The sequence below is a fragment of the Lactuca saligna genome, chromosome 5 (assembly GCF_052625555.1).
Source record: "Lactuca saligna cultivar CGN05327 chromosome 5, ASM5262555v1, whole genome shotgun sequence".
NCBI lineage: Eukaryota > Viridiplantae > Streptophyta > Magnoliopsida > Asterales > Asteraceae > Lactuca > Lactuca saligna.
In genome coordinates this window covers 250759657-250780704 of record NC_136421.1, presented here as the reverse complement: position 1 = coordinate 250780704, position 21048 = coordinate 250759657, and the positions used below count along the sequence as shown (strand labels likewise).

The 21048-nt window shown below is 37.6% G+C and overlaps 2 protein-coding genes across 2 annotated transcripts; one reads left to right on the top strand and one right to left on the bottom strand.

The window, feature by feature from the left end:
• Window positions 1–4564: 4564 nt before the first annotated feature.
• On the bottom strand, window positions 4565–6239 carry LOC145047336 (elicitor-responsive protein 1-like). The gene is made up of 7 exons (XM_078995592.1): window positions 6080–6239; window positions 5756–5860; window positions 5547–5673; window positions 5366–5437; window positions 5235–5280; window positions 4837–5149; window positions 4565–4733 (listed from the first exon to the last, which is right to left on the bottom strand). Exons 1-7 carry the CDS (start codon window positions 6120–6122, stop codon window positions 4696–4698), a joined length of 744 nt encoding a protein of 247 aa, XP_078851718.1. The 5' UTR covers window positions 6123–6239; the 3' UTR covers window positions 4565–4695.
• A 6803-nt stretch (window positions 6240–13042) lies between these two features.
• Window positions 13043–13600, top strand: LOC145046508 (uncharacterized). Its single transcript, XM_078994794.1, has one exon. The coding sequence runs from the start codon at window positions 13043–13045 to the stop codon at window positions 13598–13600; it is 558 nt and encodes a 185-aa protein (XP_078850920.1).
• Window positions 13601–21048: the final 7448 nt, after the last annotated feature.

The following is a 21048-nucleotide window of genomic DNA, read 5'->3' as shown; positions in this document are numbered from 1 at the left end:
TAAAGATAAATCAAGAACTAATAAAAAAAATGTACTTTTTTTGTTTGTCTGATTAATTTGGCAGGGGTGTAAATCCTCTGTTTTTATTTTCTTATTGTGTTTGGATGAGAAGAGTAAGAATGAATCGGTTATATAAGTACTTTTATAAACCAATGTACCACATCTGTATTTTAAATAAAGGTAAAACAATTAACTATTTAAGCATTATACTTTCAAATATAGCATCATATTTAAAAAAAATATATGTTTCTTTCTTATTCATATTTTCTTTGGCAACAGATAAGCATTTCAATACAAATGGGGGAGGAGGGGTAAAATGGTCCAAAATCATAGATGGTGCAGGAGGGGTAAAATGGTCCTAAATCATTAAAACGAATTAGGAATATGTACAAAATTAATACATGTATTTTGCTATTACGGATTCTCACTGGTTTTTTCACCTGAAATTTTATAAATTTTATTAAAAATCGAGTCATGATGAAATATAGAATAATAGATACATAAAATAATTGTACATCTCCAATAAATGTTCAATAATGTTGAAGACAACCCGGTTTCCCGAGAACCAGACAAATTAACATCCAAACCGGGCTTTGTATACACCTTAAAAATTACAAACAATTAAAAAATTAAATTAAAATAGAATCCAATCAATGGAAGCAAAAGTAAGTGGGTAGATATAAGTATATACCTTTATGGATAGTTTTTTTACTTAATGTGAAAGGGATGCAATTGCTGTCATATATAGTGATATATCACTCTGGTCTGTATCAAAGCCGCAATAAAGTAGACAAAGGGTAAAATAGTACTTTTCTAACAAAACTTTAATTTAAAGAACCAAAAAATGGAAGTACGTCTCCTCACCTGTAATATAATATAAATTCTCACTACATAACTTCAAATTAATCATGATTTATAAAATATAATATAAATTCTAATAATTTCTCATGATCTTGGATGAAAACCCATTGTGAATCCTTCAAACACTCGTGAACCTGGTTTCTCACATGGAATTGTAAGTTCAACAATAATTCTACACTCAAATATTATAAATAATTAAAAAAAAAAAAATGATTAGCATGTAGGAGTGAACAAATTAGTGCCAATGAAAACACGAGTTTTGATAACAAAACCTGTAAAGCTACTTTTATTAGATATGCAAGTACTTTAAAAATCAATGTATCACATCTGTATTTTAAATAAAGGTAAAACAATTAACTATTTAAGCATTGTACTTTCAAATATAGCTTCATATTTTCAAAAAAAATTATGTTTTCTTCTTATTCATATTTTCTTTGGCAACAGATAAGCATTTCAATAAAAATGGTGAGAGAAGGGGTAAAATGGTCGAAAATCATTAAAACGAATTAGGAATTTGTTATAATTTTAAATGGTGATTTACAAAATCTACTTTTTTTTGTTTGTCTAATAATATATTTAACATTCATTTCTAAATCTTCATTTTTTTAATTTGTTGTTTTATTTTCTTATTTAACCATTGTACTTTGAAAGTACAATGGTTTAATAAGAAAAAAACATATATATTTTTTAAATATGAATTAAAAATTAAAGTATGATGCTATATTTAAAAGTACAATGCTTAAATAAGAAAAAGTAACATAATTTTTATTGAAAATAAGTACAATGCTATTATTTCCAACAAACAACTTTCATGACTAAGTGCTTAATCTATTAAGCATTTTAATGGGTTCAAAATCTGATTAAAAGTGTGGATCAGACAAGATACAACAACACGAAAACATTTCAATATAAATGGAGGGGGGGGGGGGGGGGGGGGTAAAATGGTCCAAAATAAAAAATGATGCAGCGGGGGTAAAATGGTCCAAAATCATTTTAGTAATTTGTTATAATTGTAAAAAAGTAATACATATATTTTGCTTTTTACAGGTTGTTGGTTAAGGTAATGAATCTGAATCTGCATCTGTTTTAAATTCCTTACTCGATTATTTGATTTTGGTTCAATTTCTTTGAGATAAATTTAGTCTTTGGGGTTTTTGATGCTTTGATGATATTTTCAAGTTGGATGTTTGACTATGTCTTACAGGTGTATGATAAAACGCCTAAGAGGGATCATAATTTAAGGAAATCCTTATTCTGTTATAGAAATTTAAGTTTTTTTGTAAGTTTAATTTCATTATATCTTTACTAAGGTAAAACAATTAACTATTTAAGCATTGTACTTTCAAATATAGCATCATATTTTCAAAAAAGAAATTATATTATTTTTCTTATTCATATTTTCTTTGGCAACAGATAAGCATTTCAATAAAAATGTGGGGAGGAGGGGTAAAATGATCCAAAATCATAAATGATGTATGAGGGGTAAAATGATCCAAAATCATTAAAACGAATTAGGAATCTGTTATAATTTTAAATGGTGATTTGTAAAATCTACTTTTTTTGTTTGTCTAATAATATATTTAACATTCATTTCTAAATCTTCATTTTTTTAATTTTTTGTTTTATTTTCTTATTTAACACTTTGAAAGTACAATGGTTTAATAAGAAAAAAACATATATATATATATATATATATATATATATATATATATATATATATATATATATATATATATATATATGAATTAAATATTAAAGTATGATGCTATATTTGAAAGTACAACGTTTAAATAAGAATAAGTAACATAATTTTTATTGAAAATAAGTACAATGCTATTATTTCCAACAAACAAAATTCATAACTAAGTGCTTAAGCTATTAAGCATTTTAATGGGTTCAAAATATGATTGAAAGTGTGGGCCAGACAAGATACAACAATACAACAACACGAAAAACATTTCAATACAAATGGATGGGTGGGGATGGGGGGGGGGGGGGTAAATATGTTTCTTAAATAATCAGAGAACAATAAAAGAACCTAAAATCAAAAACAATAACATTAAAAATTATAGAAAACTGAAAGCACAATCAAACATTTCTCTTAATTAGAACACTATATCTGCAACGTCGGTTTTTTCTAAAAACACAACCTCACTACATCAATTTCTTCTACTATAGAAGTTTGCGTTTTACATTAAAATCCAGACGAACCTTTAATCAAGAAGATATTAGACATTGAATGGGAGAGCTTCTGGCCTTTATAACATATACAAAAGTGCCCCCATTACATGTAACCTAAACTGCCCAATATAAACATTTTATTTGATGCAAGTTATACATGTCCATTTATACACAAATCTCATGGTACTTCTAGAGTTATTACAAAGGATTGAAGGCAAAATCTGTAGCAGTGCATGTGTACATGACTTAGATTATTAATAAACAATTAACTTTTCAGATTAACCAAAAGAAACATAGAGGCAGTAATACAAACAGTTGGCATGCTTACTTATGAAAAATTAAAAAAAAAAAACAAAAACAAAAACAAAAACGGAGGCTCAAATCTGTTGTAATGGAGTTTGTTTTGCCTAAATCCATCATGGCTGCAATCGCAGTTGCAATGCATGTCAACTTAGAGAGAGAAAACTCCAAAGACAAAAAAATGCCTTCCGGATTGCCCAGCCAAGATACAACTCAGGTCTCCAAACTCCAATTTTGCCCGGGCTACATTTCATCATCATCGCCTCGTCAAGCTGAAGTACAAATCAACATCAACAACAACAAAATTACACGAATGCCCTCATAGAGAGAGAGAGAGAGAGAGAGAGTAGTTGGTGGTGAATCGGCATCGAAATCATCGGCTTATACTTTGATCAAAGGATCAAATCACAAGAGGAGTTGCTATCACAGAGCCTCATCACCCTTGCCGGAGTCTCATTCGCTTGAGCAATAAACAACGTTACGCCTCAATATCCTCTCTATTTATATGTAGAGTTTGGATAGATAAGGGGATACGAAAGAACCATGGAAGAGAACATGGGGGGAGAAGGGGGAAAATTGCAGGTTAATCACCCGTTGTAAAACGTGGGGAGAAGAAGGAGGGTCGTCGAAACCGATTGTTGGAACCGCAAACAACCGCCAAAATCGAGGTAATGCGGACGAGATTGAAAGAACGTGGAGTTTAGACGGCTGTGATTTTGAGGACAATGGTTAGACTCACCGTCGTCAATAGTTAATAATTTATGCATTCTTCAAGTGAAATTGAAGTTAGATTATGATCAAAGGGAAGCATATTCGGTAATTATATTACTCATTCTAATATTAATAAATAAAAAAGAATCTTCCAAAAAGCCTCTCTGTCTTCCAACATCAAATATATAATCAAAAAAATAATTGAAAATTTCAACTTTAAAAACTCATAAAATCCTCCTAAACCACGGACTTTAAAAATATCCATCATTGTTTAGAATTTTTGAATTATCACTAGTCTTAAAAGCAAACACCTTTATAATGTATCATCATTTCTAAAAATTACTCAAACAAACATTACGCTTTCAAAAGCCACAACTTGACAAACTTTATAATACAAACACTTAACAAACAACCAATAAAAGAATATTTATCATTATCAAACAAAGATTTTAAAAGAAAAAAAAAACACTACACCATATTTAAAACATAATTCGATACTTAAACTCTAAAATAATACGAAAATGATCAAAGCCACTATAATAAAAGATTTACAGTTTGGATCACAATATCACATCTAGCAAAGTTTATAGACATTTTCATTACATGATTACTTGATGGGTGATAGGAAGTAGGAACTCTCTCTCAATAAGGTGGAGGATGTTGACCTGGGTAAGGAGGAGCTAATCACAGAAAAAAAAAATTACTGATTTAGTAGGAATGTACTTTATTAATTTTTTTTTTTTTAATTTTTAATTAAAATTTTTTATACTATTATTGACTTACCAGGTGGATAAAATGATCCATAAGGTTGAGGAGGGTAAGCTGAATTTGGTGGATATGGTTGTGCTGCATAAGGAGCTGCTGCCTGAGGTGGGTATGGAGAGGGTGGATAGGCGGCATTAGGTGGGTATGAGGAGTAGGGCGATGGTGCAGGGTAACCACCAACACCAACACCTCCGGCTGGTGGATATGGGTATCCGGCGGAAGCAGGTGGTGGATATGATACTGATGGCTGATGTGGTGGTGGTGCAGAGTATAGTGATGGCTGTGGTTGACCATATTGTGGAGCTCCTGAAGCATGACTGTTTGCTGGTTTCTGTAAATTAAAGAACAAAAATTATAGTTTTTTATTTTTATTTTTATCACAACATTTATTGTTGAAAGGTAAAAATGGAACTTACATTGGCATTTGAGTAATGTATTATCAATCGAACCTCTCCAGCATGTCTACATGACAAAAATTGAGGATTAGAAAGCTGAATACATATCACTAAATTAAATCTTCACAAGTAGAACTAAGAACATGACAAACCTGCCAGTTTTGGATTGCAATGGCCAAGTGCTATCATCAAATCCCTGTGAAAGAGCTTTCGCCAATTGAACTCTGGAAATAACAGCAACAATACATCGGTTAATTGAGAAGAAAGAAAAGGTAATACAGTGGGAATGTAATTCATGAATGCAGATCAGGATGAAAAAGAGGAATTAATTACTTTCCGCTGCCAATAAAGTCGTCGTGTTTGACTGTATTGCTATTCCAAACATTAACATTCAACTCTCTTAATCCTTCAATTAGTGTGTACACGAATTTCTCTTGGAACGTAGGGTTCTTGCCTCCATCTGTAACAATTCAATAATCGAAAATTAGAACACAGATCTTCAAACATCAATTCACAAACAGAAAAAGGATCGGAGAGGCGACCTGTACAGGTACGTGTCCGAGATCTGTTGCTTCCGTATTCAACACAAACGTAAGGATCTTGCCTGGAAATCCACTCCGTATCTTTCAATTTATTGCAGCTAACAACTGAAAAAGTCCAAACAACTAAATTAGATCTTAAACCTAACAAATTAAAACCATAGAAAAACAAAAGCATCGGAAAATTTAGTGCTAAGAAGTTATAAAGCAACCGACAAACAACTTGCAGAAAATTTCACCCAAAATCACGACTCGTTTTTGTAGAATGATTAATATATTTCTACATAAACAGTTAACCACATGTGAATTCAACGATCGTGTACGTACCAGTGACTTCGAGAAGATTGCCATGGATGCCATGAGTCGCCATTCTAGGATGATAACTTGGGGTAATCGAGATTCGAGAGAGATTATATATAGAAGGGGATTGAACGCGCTTTGACTAAATAAGGCAAATTGGTGAATTTATATTTGAGGAATTTGCGTAAGAGTGTTAAAAACCTCGTCCTCTCGTACTAGTAAACGCTGAAAGGCTGAAGCGGCTATACTTAGATTATTTAATTTTTCATTATCTAATACTTAGAAAATTAATTATTATAACCTCAAATAATTTGAAATTGACCCCTTTGAAATTTGATATTTAATGCTTTATTGTGTAATACTTTAATAATTAATTATTATAATTTCAAATACCATGAATATATCTTAAAATTTTCTTTTATAGCCCGATTGTTAATGGGATGTTGGCTTGTGGTCCAGTGATGACGAATGAAATTGGAGCATGGCATTAGGTTAAGGAATGTGGGTTATCATTTTTTTTTCTTACAACATCGTTCACCTTTTAAAAGTGGAGTTCACCTTTTAAAAGTGGAGGTTGACGACATTAGATATTACTCCCCCTCAAAATATACATCATTATGTGTATTGTATGATAATATGAAACATGGAGATAAAGAGAAATGTAGTGGAATCAATTCATGCATGGGATTTACCGATTTACTACACATCTGCACACCCGAGATATGGTGTTTCCTATAGCTCTCACAGTCTCACCTGACATCTCAGCCCACCATAAGGTGTACATCCTATGGCCTTACGAGCATAATGCTATAATGCTGGTGATGAAATTTGTTGAACTTGTATGTGAGGAGGGAGTCATTCCCTCCCTACTCACTTAACACACTGTCATATCAGTTTTTGTCTTTTTTTATTCATCTTTTCCAACCCACAATACATGGAAATCATATCTTTTTCAACCCACTTAATTAAAAAAAATACAAAATAACTAAGGTACAAGTCTTAAAACACATGGTATAAGAGAAAATGAGCGAGAGAAAGTAGAGGGAGAGAACTTAATGGGTTAGTGAAACCAATTAAACAACCTACCACTCTCAATGTAACGACCCAATTTTCAAAAGAAATTTTTCGTTTTTGATTAACCAAAATACTGTCTACAAACCATGAAATCTCAAATACAATTGTTTTCAAAGTTCATATTAAGTACAATTTTATTTCAAATCATTAGAGTGTCCCATAGAAAACACATGAGAGAGTGAACACCGCGCTATTAAGCTTTGCCCTTGCCTTTGAGCTCAGATGTACCTGAAACAAATACACAAACGGTAAGTTAATGCTTAGTGAGTTCCCCAGAGCATACCGCACATAAAATCCACATAACACATATCATATTAGCCATAAAAGCTACACATATCATACACATAAAATCCACATAACACATATCATATTTGCCATAAAAGCTACACATATCATATAAGCCATACATACAAATAAGGATGTCGTGGGCTCCTCCTAAGGTCTTACTCCAGGATGTCATGGGCTCCCCCACATGGTCTTACACCTAAGTGTCATGGGCTCCTCCCATGGTCTTTAACTGGAAAGCCATGGGTTCCCCCACATAGTCTTACATCCAGGTATCATGGGCTCCCCCATTGTCTTTACTTGAAAAGTCATGGGCTCCCCCACATGGTCTTACATCCAAGTGTCATGGGTTTCTCCCATGGTCTTCCCTGCAAGTAACACATTTATAGGTAGCAAAACACTAGCATAACTAACTATCATAACACGTATCTCTACAATCAACAAGTATGCCACATATCACAAAATGGGTCGGCCTTAGTGCCTTCGACCTATTGGTATGGTGAGAAGACTCACCTCTCGGATGCTGAACTGACAAGCTAGATCGGATTTATCCCACACATTGCTCCTCATCAACTGCCTGTAGTCATCATGTGATTAATTTGTCATGATCCCATCAATACCCTCAAAGTCAACCCTGGTCAAAGTCAAGGTCAATAGTCCATGTTGACCTCAACTCGCCGAATGCATCCAGCAACTCGTTGAGTTCCTCTCGAGTTCATTCCACTGAATCCCGAGTCAACTCGTTGAGTCACCTTAGTGACTCATCGAGTTCATCAGTTGTCCAGAAAACCTAAAGTTCATTTCGATCAAAACCATAATCCTTCACCGTACTCAATCGAAACTTAAAAACGGGTGTAACACCCCGTTCTTAAAATATTTATTGATGGGTTTCCGAGATCAAGAGTAAGGGCATTTCGTTTTTTCATGAGCGATAGGTTATTATTCGGGGAGGTTTCGGATCAGGGTGTGCTGCTAGAAGCGAAGATCTTCTCGCCACCTTTCCATGGATATAAAGTTCATCAAAATCGGATCTAGAATGAAGGAGTTACGACACTTTGAAGATTTGGTAAGAATGGCCCTTATAGAAAAATTTTGCATGGAAGACCATGCAAGCATGTAGGGGCGCGCGTGGGTACGCCCAGCATAAGCTGGGTTACGCCTAGCGTAATGGGGCAAGTTGGTCGCGGATGTTCAAGGCGTACGCCCAACGTACGCTCAGAGTCTCGAAACCCTACTTTTTTGGTTAAGAACTATAAAAGGAACATTATGATTCCAACCCTAGCCTCTATAAACACTCTCTTATCCTCAGAAACCCTAGATAGCCATCCCACCTCCATTGTTGGGTGTGTTTGACCTTGGAGAACCCATTTTGGTGGATTAAAGCTTGGAAACAAAAAGAAGAAGGTTGGCAAGGAGGAACCTTTGAAGCTAGAGCTTGTAGATCTGGGATAAGTGCTTCATTTCGGACCTCTGCAAGGTAAAAGGTCTTGAGCTTGATGATTAATCTCTTAGATATCCTCTAGTATAAGTTTATGGCCCTTTTGGTCCCAAGTTTGGGTCTTGGTGGGTTAAGCTCGTTTCTAAGACCAGGGTTGCCTCCCTTAGAGTCATATGAGTCCCATAAGCAGTAAAGTTCCAACCTTTGGGGTTCTATTAAGCCCACGCATGAGATCTAGTCCTATTCTTGGATGTAGAAGATCATTTTGGAAGTTTGAGTTGGTTTGAGCCATATTAAGTCACCAAGTCAGTGACTTTATGGTTTAAGTCGTGAAATAAGACTTGGATATGAGTTTGTAGCCCTTGAAATGGAGTAGTAAGCACTTAATGAGGAAATGACTTAACAGAGCACTACGCTGAGCGTACGTGCAGGTACACCCAGCGTACTTGTCAAGGAGCTGGTACGCTAAGTGTATGTTGAGTTACACCCCACGTAACGCTGCCAGTTGGGCCTTGAGTATTTAGGCCTCGGTGTGGGCTGCACCTTAGACTTTGGGTCTTTGGGCCTTAGTGGGCCATTAGGAGTCAGGGAAGATGGTCCAAGTATGGGTGTTGGGCTTAGGGTAAGGCCCAATTAGGAGAATGGGCCCAATATAGCAAATTAGGCCATTAATGGGCCATTAGTGGGCTTGAGAGCTTACCTAGTGTTGGGCCTTTCATATTGATTATGGGCCTTATTCTTGGACCAGATTGATTTAAGGGTAAATTGGTCAATTTACCCTTGGAAGGATATTGTGATTGATCTAATGGTTATTTCTGCTATTTTGGCTAGTTCGGGATTTTCGGTGAGTCGGTGATTCGGGAATCTGCTTCTTCAGTTCAGAGTTTCGGCAGTTGCGAGGTGAGTTATCATCACTATATCGACAGGGTCTAAGGCACCAAGGCCGGCCCTTTATCGGATTGTAATCCGGGTATTGTTGTTATGTTATTGTTTTGCTATGTTTGCATCCTGGTAGTTAGGATTGTATATGTTAGAGACCTGGTTAAGGTCGGTATCTTGGTACATAGGATGATGCTATATTAGTGACCGGGTAAGTCGGTATCCTGTTTAGAGTATGCTATGAATGTGATTTGCTAGATCGGTTGATTGATGATTAATTGTTATGTGGTTATATGTTTATGTGCACATGGTTGGTTGACTGGGGTTGGTTGAGGCGGGTCCTGCTTTGTGTTGTAAGCCAACATACCTAGGGCGGATCAGATATTCCGAAGGCCCAGCGAGCGGTCCGGATAGGCTGTAGGCCCCATGAGGGCATACCAGACGTGCGGAGGCTCAGAGAGTGGACCAGGCCGACTGAAGGCCCGATACGGGCGGACCAGTCCTACTGTAGACTCAGAGAGTGGACCAGGTGGATTGAAGGCCCAGTGCGGGCAGACCAATCACACTATAGACTCGATGTATATGGCTAGACTCGGAGGGTGGACCAGGTGGACTAAAGGCCCGGTGCGGAGGACCAGTCACACAGTAGACCTGAAGTTCATGGCTGTTCTATGTTCTGTTATGATATGGCATTTTATGTGTATGGTATATGTGGTTGGTATTTTGGGGGTATCTCACTAAGCTTTTGGGCTTACAGTTGTGGTTTAAATGTTTCAGGTACTTCAGGAGACCGTGGCAAGGTAAAGGCGTGATCGTACCACTCCTCATGATTTATGTGTTTATGATGTAGTTCTGGGAAATACTATGATAATAAATGTATTGAAAACCTTTTTGTAATAACTTTATGAAATTGGGCTGTTTTTGAAAAGTTTAAATTGGTTGGAATTTTTATGGACGTTACAACGGGCAAACCCCACCCCGACTTGTCAAGTCAACTAAGGGACTCGACGAGTTCCGTCAGTCCTTTCCATGTTCAACCTTTTCTAGTGGGATCTAAGGTCCCAAACTTCAGATCTAACCTCCCATATTGTAGATACCATGTAAAGTTGCAAACTTTACGTGCATGCAAGTCCCTAACATCTAAACTAGGCTTCTTACAAGGTTTTTGTGCATGGAAAGGGGCTAGACTATATAAAGTGAGCAACTTTATGTTATTGGGGACCTAGAGAGGTCTAGATCTGGAACCATATACCATAAATAGGGTTGCGAGGTCTCCGAGTTTAGTTTACATTTTTGAAATATCTTTCACTCTTTAATCAATTTCTAGCCTATTCCCCCCCCCCCCCCCCCCCCCCCCCAAAAGCCTAGGAAACATCCCTGACAGTCGAAGCAAGTTCCGACGCACTGAAGACCTGAGAAAATAATATTTTTAAGTTGAAACTCTGCCCGTGCAAGGACCGATTTTCAACAAAAATCCTCGGTTTCATCACAGAAATTCATTTTAGAGATGCAGTGCTGGCCAAATTATCATTTTATCAATTGAATATTTCACGATGAGTTCGATATAGGGACAATTGTATGTTATGTGTTATATGTGCAATGTGCTTTCCTGTATTATTATTATAATGAGCTATACCTTTGACCACAAAGTGAATGACTAAGCATCACGTGGGTATTGGTATGTAGCCTTTGACCATGAAGTGAATGAGTAAGCATCACTTTGGCATTGGCAGAATGCTAGATTGGGCTGAAAGCCTGTATATTCTAGCAAAATGTTAATTAAGAAATCGTTTATTTTTTGTGCCACTTAGGATGAAGTCTTATGGATTTATATCAAGTTGAAATTGTTGTATCTCATTGATTGTAAATCTTTGAATCAGATCATTTGCTTATATGGAAAGCTTGTCACAGGATTCACATATGCCTTTGTTTCTCTTTGTCCCTCTTTGCTTCTGTCATATTGATATGTATATGGCATAACGTTATATTGTAACTGTTATTGAACTCACTAAGCATCACTCACTTATCCTTCTTAATGGTTAAACTATTGCAGGTGATAAGCATTCAATGTAGTCATGTACTGGTAAAAGATGTAGAATATATAGTATTATAGCTTTTGTACTTAGTGTATAATTTCTTGGGAAGATGTGTAATATATAAAACTTTGTAAAAATCTTAATAGTCGGTTTGTATCCAGTCTTTTGTAATAAAACCATAGATGTAAAATATGTTTATGAACATGCATGTAGTAATAATATTGTAAAGGTATTAGAGAAGTAGTGGGTCTCACACCCAAGGGGCGACTCAACACGTGGGAAAGTCAACTCAGTTTCCGATAATATGGCAGCAATGATGGCGAAATTGGACAGTTTAGACCGAAGAATGACAAATATGGATCAATCCATATATGCCATCCGGGTGGGATGTGACAATTTTTGTGGGCCTCACCTTACTAAGGATTGTGATCTAGATGAGAATGGGAACCGGAAAGTACAAGTATGTTATTCAAGTGACAATAGATATGACGAGGATTTGAGAAAACCAAAAAAGGGGTGGCTACCATACGATGAATACAAGAAGTAAAAGGAGGAAAAATACAATTAAGATGAAGACAAGAGATTTTTATCAAAAGGAGGAGTCAGTGCAAGATAAAAAGATGGACTTTGAAGATATGCCCACACGATTTGCAGCTGCATCCGGAAAAAGACACAATGAAACTGATGCTGCAATTAAGGAACAACTAGCCATGATGAAAGAGCAACAAGCATTGATGAGAAATCAACATGCCTCTATATTAAACATTGAAAACAGTTGGGCCAACTTGCACTACAAATCAATCAAATAGCACCGGGTGAACTTCCAAGCAATACCGAGAAAAATACGAGGGGTGCTGAAATTAACATTGTGACGACTCGAAGTAGGAAAATAATTACCCCTCTTACACCTATAATGAGTGATGATACAAAAGAGGTGCAGGAGAAGTAGAAAGAAGAACCGAATTCCCAATCAGTCGATCCGACTCGTCGAGTCAGGGAGAAGGACTCGATGAGTCACAATAAAAAAAAGAAGAATGATCCCCCTTTGAAACCTTATCAACCTCCACTGTCATTTCCAAGCTGGGCTAGACAAGAAAAGCAAAATGAAGATTATCAAAAGTTCCTGGAACACATCAAAGCCCTCAAAATCAACATTCCTTTCATAGAAGCAGTTGCACAAATGCCCAAGTATGCAAAATTCTTAAAGAGCTACTCACTAATCGAAAGAAGTTGGAAGAGGTGTCCAATGTGGTGCTTAATGAGAGTTGTCTAGCCGCAATGTTGAACAAATTACCAAAGAAGATAGGGGACCCAGGTAGCTTAACTTTTCCATGCCAATTCGGGAACTTAGCTACTAGTTATGAATTGGCGGATTCGGGGGCAAGTGTAAATCTTATTCCATACTCTTTCTTTAAAAAGTTGAACCTTCTGAAGCCGAAGTCGATTCGTATGGCAATACGTTTAGCAAACAAGATGGTGACATTTCCAAGGGGAATATACGGGGACTTATTGGTAAAAGTTGATAAATTTGTATTCCCCGCGGATTTCATAGTGCTAGATATGGAAGAGGATCACCAAGTACCAATCATTCTTGGAAGACCTTTCTTAAATACCATAAGTGCCATAGTAGACATGAGAGATTCCAAGCTTACCCTTCGGGTGGGAGAAGAGTCAGTTACATTTGGAGTTGATCGAGCAATGAAACATTCCAAGTATAGTGATGATACGACCTTCTCGGTGGACGTTTTTGACGAACTAATGGAAGAATGGAAAGAAGACAAGTCAAGCGAATCAACATATGCACTTGAAGATTACATTGATGCTGAAAGAGATTGAGAGAATGCTTGAAGAATCTGAATACAAAGAAATAATCAGAGGCTCTGAAGAGTCGTCTAGCCGAGTCGAAGACACTGACTCGACGACTCTGTCCGGAAAATCGTGATCAGATGAGGATTTTAGCTTGGACTCGACGAGTCCCCTCTTTGGACTCGACGTGTTCAGTGTACAAAACACAAAATTAGAGCTGAATACTTTACCTGAAGATCTGTAATACACATTTCTTGAATAAGGTAATCAAAAACCTGTTATCATTGCTTCCGACCTCACCAAGGCTGAAAAATTAGAGTTAGTACAAGTTCTAAGGAAAAGAAAAAATGCCATCGCATGGAACATTACCAATATAAAAGGAATAATCCCTTCCTATTTCTCCTATAAAATAATTCTTGAAGAAGGTGCAAATCCAGTTGTGCAACACCAAAGGCGTTTAAACCCAAACATGCAAGAGGTGGTCAAAAAGAAGTTGTTAAACTTTTAGATGCAAGGATTATTTACTCCATTTTCGATAGCCCATGGGTTAGTCCCATTCAGGTGGTGCCAAAGAAAGGGGGGATGATGGTTGTGACAAATGAGAAGAATTAACTTTTACCAACAAGAACCATAACCGGGTGGCGCGTTTGCATCGACTATCGAAAGCTTAATGATGCTACATCCAAGGATCACTTTCCGCTATCATTTATCAATCAAATGCTTGAAAGTCTATCCGGTCATCTTTCTTATTGTTTTCTAGATGGTTTCTTGGGGTACTTACAAATTCCAATTGACCCAAAAGACCAAGAAAAGACCAATTTTACTTGCCCAATTGGGACATTTGCATACAGATGCATGCCTTTTGGGTTATGCAATGCACTGACTATATTTCAAAGGTGCATGATGGCTAGCTTCCATGACATGATCGAGACATTTATGGAGGTTTTCATGGATGACTTCTCAGTTTTTGGCAAGATGTGAGAAGACAAACCTAGTCCTCAATTGGGATAAGTGCCACTTCATGGTAAAGGAAGGGATTTTGTTAAGATACAAGGTCTCAAGGTTAGGGATATAGGGGGATAAAGCAAAAATTGATACCATAGCTAAATCGCCACCCCCAACTAATGTAAAAAGGGTAAGGAGCTTTCTAGGCCATGCGAGATATTACCGCTGTTTCATTAAAGACTTTTCTAAGATCACGCAGCCACTAACTCAACTTCTTTTGAAGGATGCCCTATTTGACTTTTCTAAGGAATGTAATGAAGCTTTTCAATTGTTAAAGGAAAAGTTGACTAGTACTCCTATCATGGTAGCCCCAAATTGGAGTCTTCCTTTTGAATTAATGTGTGATGGTAGTGACTATGCGGTGGGAACTGTTTTGGGACAAAGAATTGACAAACATTTTCAACTTATCTACTATGAAAGTAAGACTTTAAACCCAACTCAAGAAAACTACACTACTACCGAGAAGAAGTTGCTCGCGGTGGTTTATGCTTTTGATAAATTCTGCCCATTTCTAGTTTTGTCAAAAACAATTGTATTTACCGACCATTATGCCCTTAAGTATCTCTTTGCTAAACAAGATGCTAAATAAAGACTGATACGTTGGGCATTACTTTTACAAGAATTTGACATTGAAATTAGAGACAAAAAGGGAATGGAAAACGTTGCAAATGATCATTTATCATGATTAGAGAACCCGCACTTGGAGGAATTAGAAGAAAACAAGATTGGAGATGATTTTCCCGAAGAGTATCTTATGGTTATAGCAGGTGAAGCACCTCGGTATGCAGATTTAGCCAATTATGTAGCAACTGACTATATTCCAAAGGATTTGACTAAACAAGAAAAAAATAAATTCTTTTCTGAAATCAAGTACTACTTTTGGGATGAGTAATACCTCTTTCAAAGCTGCACAGACGGTATGATAAGAAGACACGTATTCGGGAACGAGAGTCGAGAAATCTTGAAACATTGTCATAGTGGGCCCACCGGAGGACATCATGGAGCACAATATTCAGATAAAAAGGTTTTTGATACGAGTTTTTAGTGGCCCAAAAATTTTAAAGATCTCTCTCAATATGTTAAGGAGTGCGATTCATGCCAAAGGTCGAGAAATATTTCATCCCGAAACGAGATACCCCAAAATAGCATTCAAGTTTGTGAGATATTTGATATATGGGGGATTGACTTTATGGGACCATTCCCAATGTCTAAAGGAAATAAATATATATTGGTGGAAGTAGATTATGTATCTAAATGGGGGGAAGCACAAGCATTACCTTCTAATGATGCTCGTGTAGTAGGGCGCTTCCTTAAGAAGTTGTTTTCTAGATTTGGTGTTCCTAAGGCTCTAATTAGTGATCGGGGAGCCCACTTTGCAAATGATCAATTGTCTAAGGTGATACAAAAATATGGGATACACCACAGATTTTCAACATCATATCATCCATAAACAAGTGGGTAAACCGAAGTTACAAACCGCGCATTGAAAAGAATATTGGAGTGATCGGTTGGAAGTAATAAAAAAGAGTGGTCGGACAAGCTTTATGACACGCTTTGGTCATTTCAAACAGCTTTTAAGACACCTATTGGTACTACACCATAGAGGTTGGTTTATGGAAAGAATTTCCATTTGCCGGTTGAATTCGAGCATAAAGCATTTTGGGCTTTGAAGATTTGTAATTTTGAACTAACTGAACTTTGTGCTAACCGATTTATGCAAATGAATGCCCTTGAGGAACATAGAAACGAAGCATACACTAGCTCTTTAATATATAAAGACAAGACTAACAAAATGGCATGATGCAAGGTTAAAGGGTAATAAGGAGTTTGAAGAAGGGCAAAAAGTTCTTTTGTACAATTCAAGACTCAAGCTCTTTCCGGGAAAATTGCGCACTCGTTGGTTTGGGCCTTTTACAATAAAGCATGTCTTTCCATACGGGGTGATTGAGCTATAGAGAAAGGATGGGTCGAGCTTTAAATTCAATGGGCATAGGATCAAGAAATACGAAGAGGGAACGTAAAAGGATGAAGGACTAGAAGAAGGGTTGGACTTGGAGAAAGTCGCTGCAACTTAGGGCGGGAAGGAGTCTAGCTAAAGACTCCTAAAAAAAGAAGCTTTTACGGGAGGCAACCCGCTATTTGAGTTTGCTATCTTTTTACTTTTCCTTTTCGTTTTTTTAGTTTTTTTTTTCTTTGGTGTGCTATTAGGATTATAGTCTACATCTTCATATTATTCTTAAAATGATTGCTTGAGGACAAACAAAGATTATGTGTGGGATGTGGTGGAATAAATTTAAGTAAAACAATTTTTTTCATACAGAGTAAAAGACTTGACGAGTCCATTACACAGACTCGACGAGTCCAGTTGGAAATTCACGACTTTAAGCAAAATCGCGACCCTACTCGACGAGTCGGTTTTATAACCAGAAAAAAATATAATTTTAAACTCTTAAATTAGGGTTTTTACCCTAATAGGTAAACTTTGTTTATCCCATCAGCCACCACAACCCACTCGACGAGCACTCTCTCTCAAGCAACCATCTCCCAAATTTTGTGATTTCTTCCAATTTCTCGCCAAAAGGTTAGTACTTTCACCCATAATTATGTTAAAGTTTTGATATTTGGTAGTGTAATGACCATAATTTGTTAGAATCCCAATTTTTGAACCTGACATGAATTTTACGGTTTCAATTTTGGTCAATTTAGAGTGTTATAGTTGATATTTTTTGTGAATTAACACTTGGTATACAACCCTAGACATCCCTGAAACGAATTTTGAGTATACATGGCTGATTTGTTCCGAATCAGGTCTGATTTTCGCAGTAGTTCATCAAACTCGTCGAGTCTGTTCATGGACTCGAAGAGTCCATGCTGTAGCTGTCGAGATTTTTAATTTTTTAGTGTTTTCTGTGGTTTTGTTTTGTGTTGATTTTGAAGAAAATGTTCAGAGTAGGCCAGAGCTCAAGAGGAAGCCGAGGCGAATTCCCTTGGTTTAATTTTCCACAAATTGGTTCCAAGTCAACTTTGGTTAGGTGGAAGAAGAAGCTCAAGACACTCAAGGGAAAGGATATTTACGTGCCAAATGAATTGAACTGGGAATGGATGGGTCAAGTGAGTTTGACGAAGGTGTTAAATACTTATTCGACTAAGGTGTTTGTTCAAAATGGGATGTTAATTACTTGTAATGGCTGGAGGAGGTTGTTCCAAATTCAAGAACCAGTGCATCAGGAGCTTTGCCTAGAGATCTTTGCCATGGTATCATTCCGGGGAGGGAATGGTTTTTATAATCAAAATTACTTAACTTTCTGCCATGGAGGTGAATACTGTGAATGTAGTATGGCGGAGTTGGGTGGAGGCTAGGCATCTATGAGGAATCTGAAATTATGACAGAAGCCTTCGGGATATTTTTGGAAAATTGCCACAAAGATTTTCCGGAGGGAATAAATGGTGGAATACAATAGCAAATAAAGTCTAGATTCTTTATGCAGCTCAAGAGGGGAGCATAAGATCCCCCATTCATCGCTTAATTCACCGCTTGATTGCTAGCATACTAAACATGCGGGAAGATGATGACAAGGTCCCGAACCTTGATGTGTTTTATTTATGGTGCTTCATAATGCCCAATACTTTTTGTAATATCCCATATTTCTTAGCAAGGTATTTGGGAGAGGGAGCGGTGAAGAATAAGACAACTTCAAAAATAAACGGGGGAATGTTTGTTACCCGGTTGGCAAGGTCGAATAGGGTTATGGAAAGAGGAGTAGGGTGTTTGTTAACTATGTTACCAACACCTCCATTTAGTTTTATGCTTTATATAAGGGCAATGATTGTTGAAGACTATGGTGGTGGTAACTTTGCCATCCCGGAGGATGATGATGTGATAGCTCCCGAAAAACTGGGTAGACGGGTTAGACTAAGGCAAGGGAATGTTCAAGAAGACCCACCGGTAATCCCGGTGGAAGATGAATTACCAATGGATTGGTACAATGTGGAGTTGAGGCGGTATCAATATGATATTGGGCAATGTATAAACTACAATCATATGGTTCTTGCCCATATGATAAACCACGTGCACATTCCACTGATGAATGGGCCTGGGTACTCGTATATAAGGAATTGGGATGAGAAGGTCAATTCGAGAAGAAGTGGAGTTGGGGGGATCGGAGTTGGAGATGATGATGAGGAAGAAGATGAAGATTAGTTTATCCTTTTTAATTTTATTTGTGTGGTTTGCTTTAAGACAAATTTTATTTTGGGTTGTTTTGTTTATTTGGTTTGATATTTGAACAACTAGTAATTAGGATTTTTAGTTTGTTTTCCTTTTTCTATTACTTGCGTGTTGTTTTGATCCTTTCAGAATTAGGATGAGGGTATAAAAGCAAGAGGATAGAGAGTGAGGGAATAACGTGAAGAGTCGAGTTTAGACGAGAAGATAGGAGCTTTAGGACCGATATCAAGTCCTACAGTTCGAAGGGTTAAATAGTACATTTTACTGAAGGAAAACAAGTAGGAGTATTGCCTTAATATTCTCCTTAAAATTGCAGAATGAACCTGAAGCAGAAAAAGAGTTTTTGTCCATACAGAGCTGACTCATTGAGTCCATATCCTTAACTCAGCGAGTCCATGTGAAAAAACCCGATTATTCTGCCAGTTACGCTACAACTCGACGAGTCCTCACATGCACTCGGGGAGTCACTCATTCTTCTATTTTCGAGTTCACGATTTAACCACATTTGATGTTGTCATTAGTCATATTCTTTGAAGATTATTTCTTGAGTATTTCCAAGAGTTTTTCTACTATATTTGGAGCTATAAACCAAACGAGATTTAATACCCAAGGCATGGATGAACTATTCCCATGCCAAAGTCACCATAAGATGGAGCTGTACATGAAAACGATCAACCTCGTAACTTGTAACATCCGGATTTTACCAGGTATCTTGTAAATCTAATTTTGTCATATTGTGAGAGGGACTCGGCGAGTTGGAGCTCAGACTCGCCGAGTAGAGACGCGGAATTGGACATTGGTGCGCGCCTGGACTCGGCGAGTCTGCGCTGTGTAATGAAACCCTAAATCTCCGGGTTTGAGGCCTATTTAAAGGGCCTTATGGCCGTCATTTGTGCTCACCCAACCCTCAGTGAGTGACCCTTGTGTTCTTGAGCTATTTGTGAAGAGAAAGGAGCCATTCTTGATCTTGTGTGTGTTATCTAGCAAGAAGAAGGAGACCCTAGGCAAGAGGAAGCAAAGGAGGTTGCTATTTCGTGGATTTGGAGCTTAGATCATCACTCTAGAGGTATTATCTCGGACCATTTTCTGTTTAGTGAAGCATGATGCAATTTAGGGCTTGTGGTGGTCATTTATGGGATGATTTGATGCCCATTGGTTCCCTCTTTGAGTTGAGGCCTTGGATCTGGATCCATAGGGGTCCAGAGAGCCTCACTCATCAAGCTTTTTGAGTGGCAATAGAGTCTTTGGCCTTGTGTTGTAGTATTTGAGTCATAAACATCATATATGGTCATATAAAGGTTGTATGTGCATCAAGATTGTAACTTTACGTGCTAAATGAGCTTGGAGGGACTGGATCTATGGATTAATGAACTGGATCTGACCTTTAGAGCAAGATTGAGTCGGTGCATGGCATGGACTCGCCGAGTCCGAAGAACAGACTCGGCGAGTAGCATGAATGTTGCCCGACCACTCTGTGAGTGGCCTCGCCGAGTTGGGAAAGGTGGACTCAGTGAGTCAAGGGGGAGTCAGAATGGACAGGTGGACTGAGTCTAGCTGGACTCGCCGAGTTGTTCTTGAGACTCGGCGAGTTGAGTTGTGGTGGCCCCACAACTCGTGCCAGGTGGAACTCGTCGAGTTGAGGGAATGCTCGACGTGTCAAGGGAGGATTCCAGGGAAATTGGTGTACACGCCCAAACTCGCCGAGTCGCCTGGGTACTCGCCGAGTCCGGTCAAAGTTGACCGTTGACCGTTGACCAGCGTTGACCTAGATTGACTTGTTATAGTGTGGTCAACCCCAGTGGGGAAAGTGTTAATTAGAGGTGTATTGTGCTATAGGGGGACGACAGCTCGACAGGTCGAGTGATTAGCGATTTCAGGTTTACGATTTACCGAGACACGCGAGGTGAGTCTTCTCACTATACTTTACCTTGAGTAGGTAACCAGAGTTATGTGATAGAGTATTTGTATGCTATATATGTTATGTGTTGTACTGCATTACTTCTATGTGTTTGATGCTGTGCATGTTTACAGAGTTAGAACCGGAAGGTTCACAGAGTTAGAACCTGAGGGTTCACAGAGTTTGGGTGCACGGACCCACAGAGTTATAGCCTCGAGTGGCTAATATGTGTTACATGTAGTATTTTGGGGAACTCACTAAGCCTTGTGCTTACAGTGTTGATGTTATTGTTTCAGGTACTAGTGACGACCGCAGGAAGGCGCCGGCTTGATCCGTACACACACACAT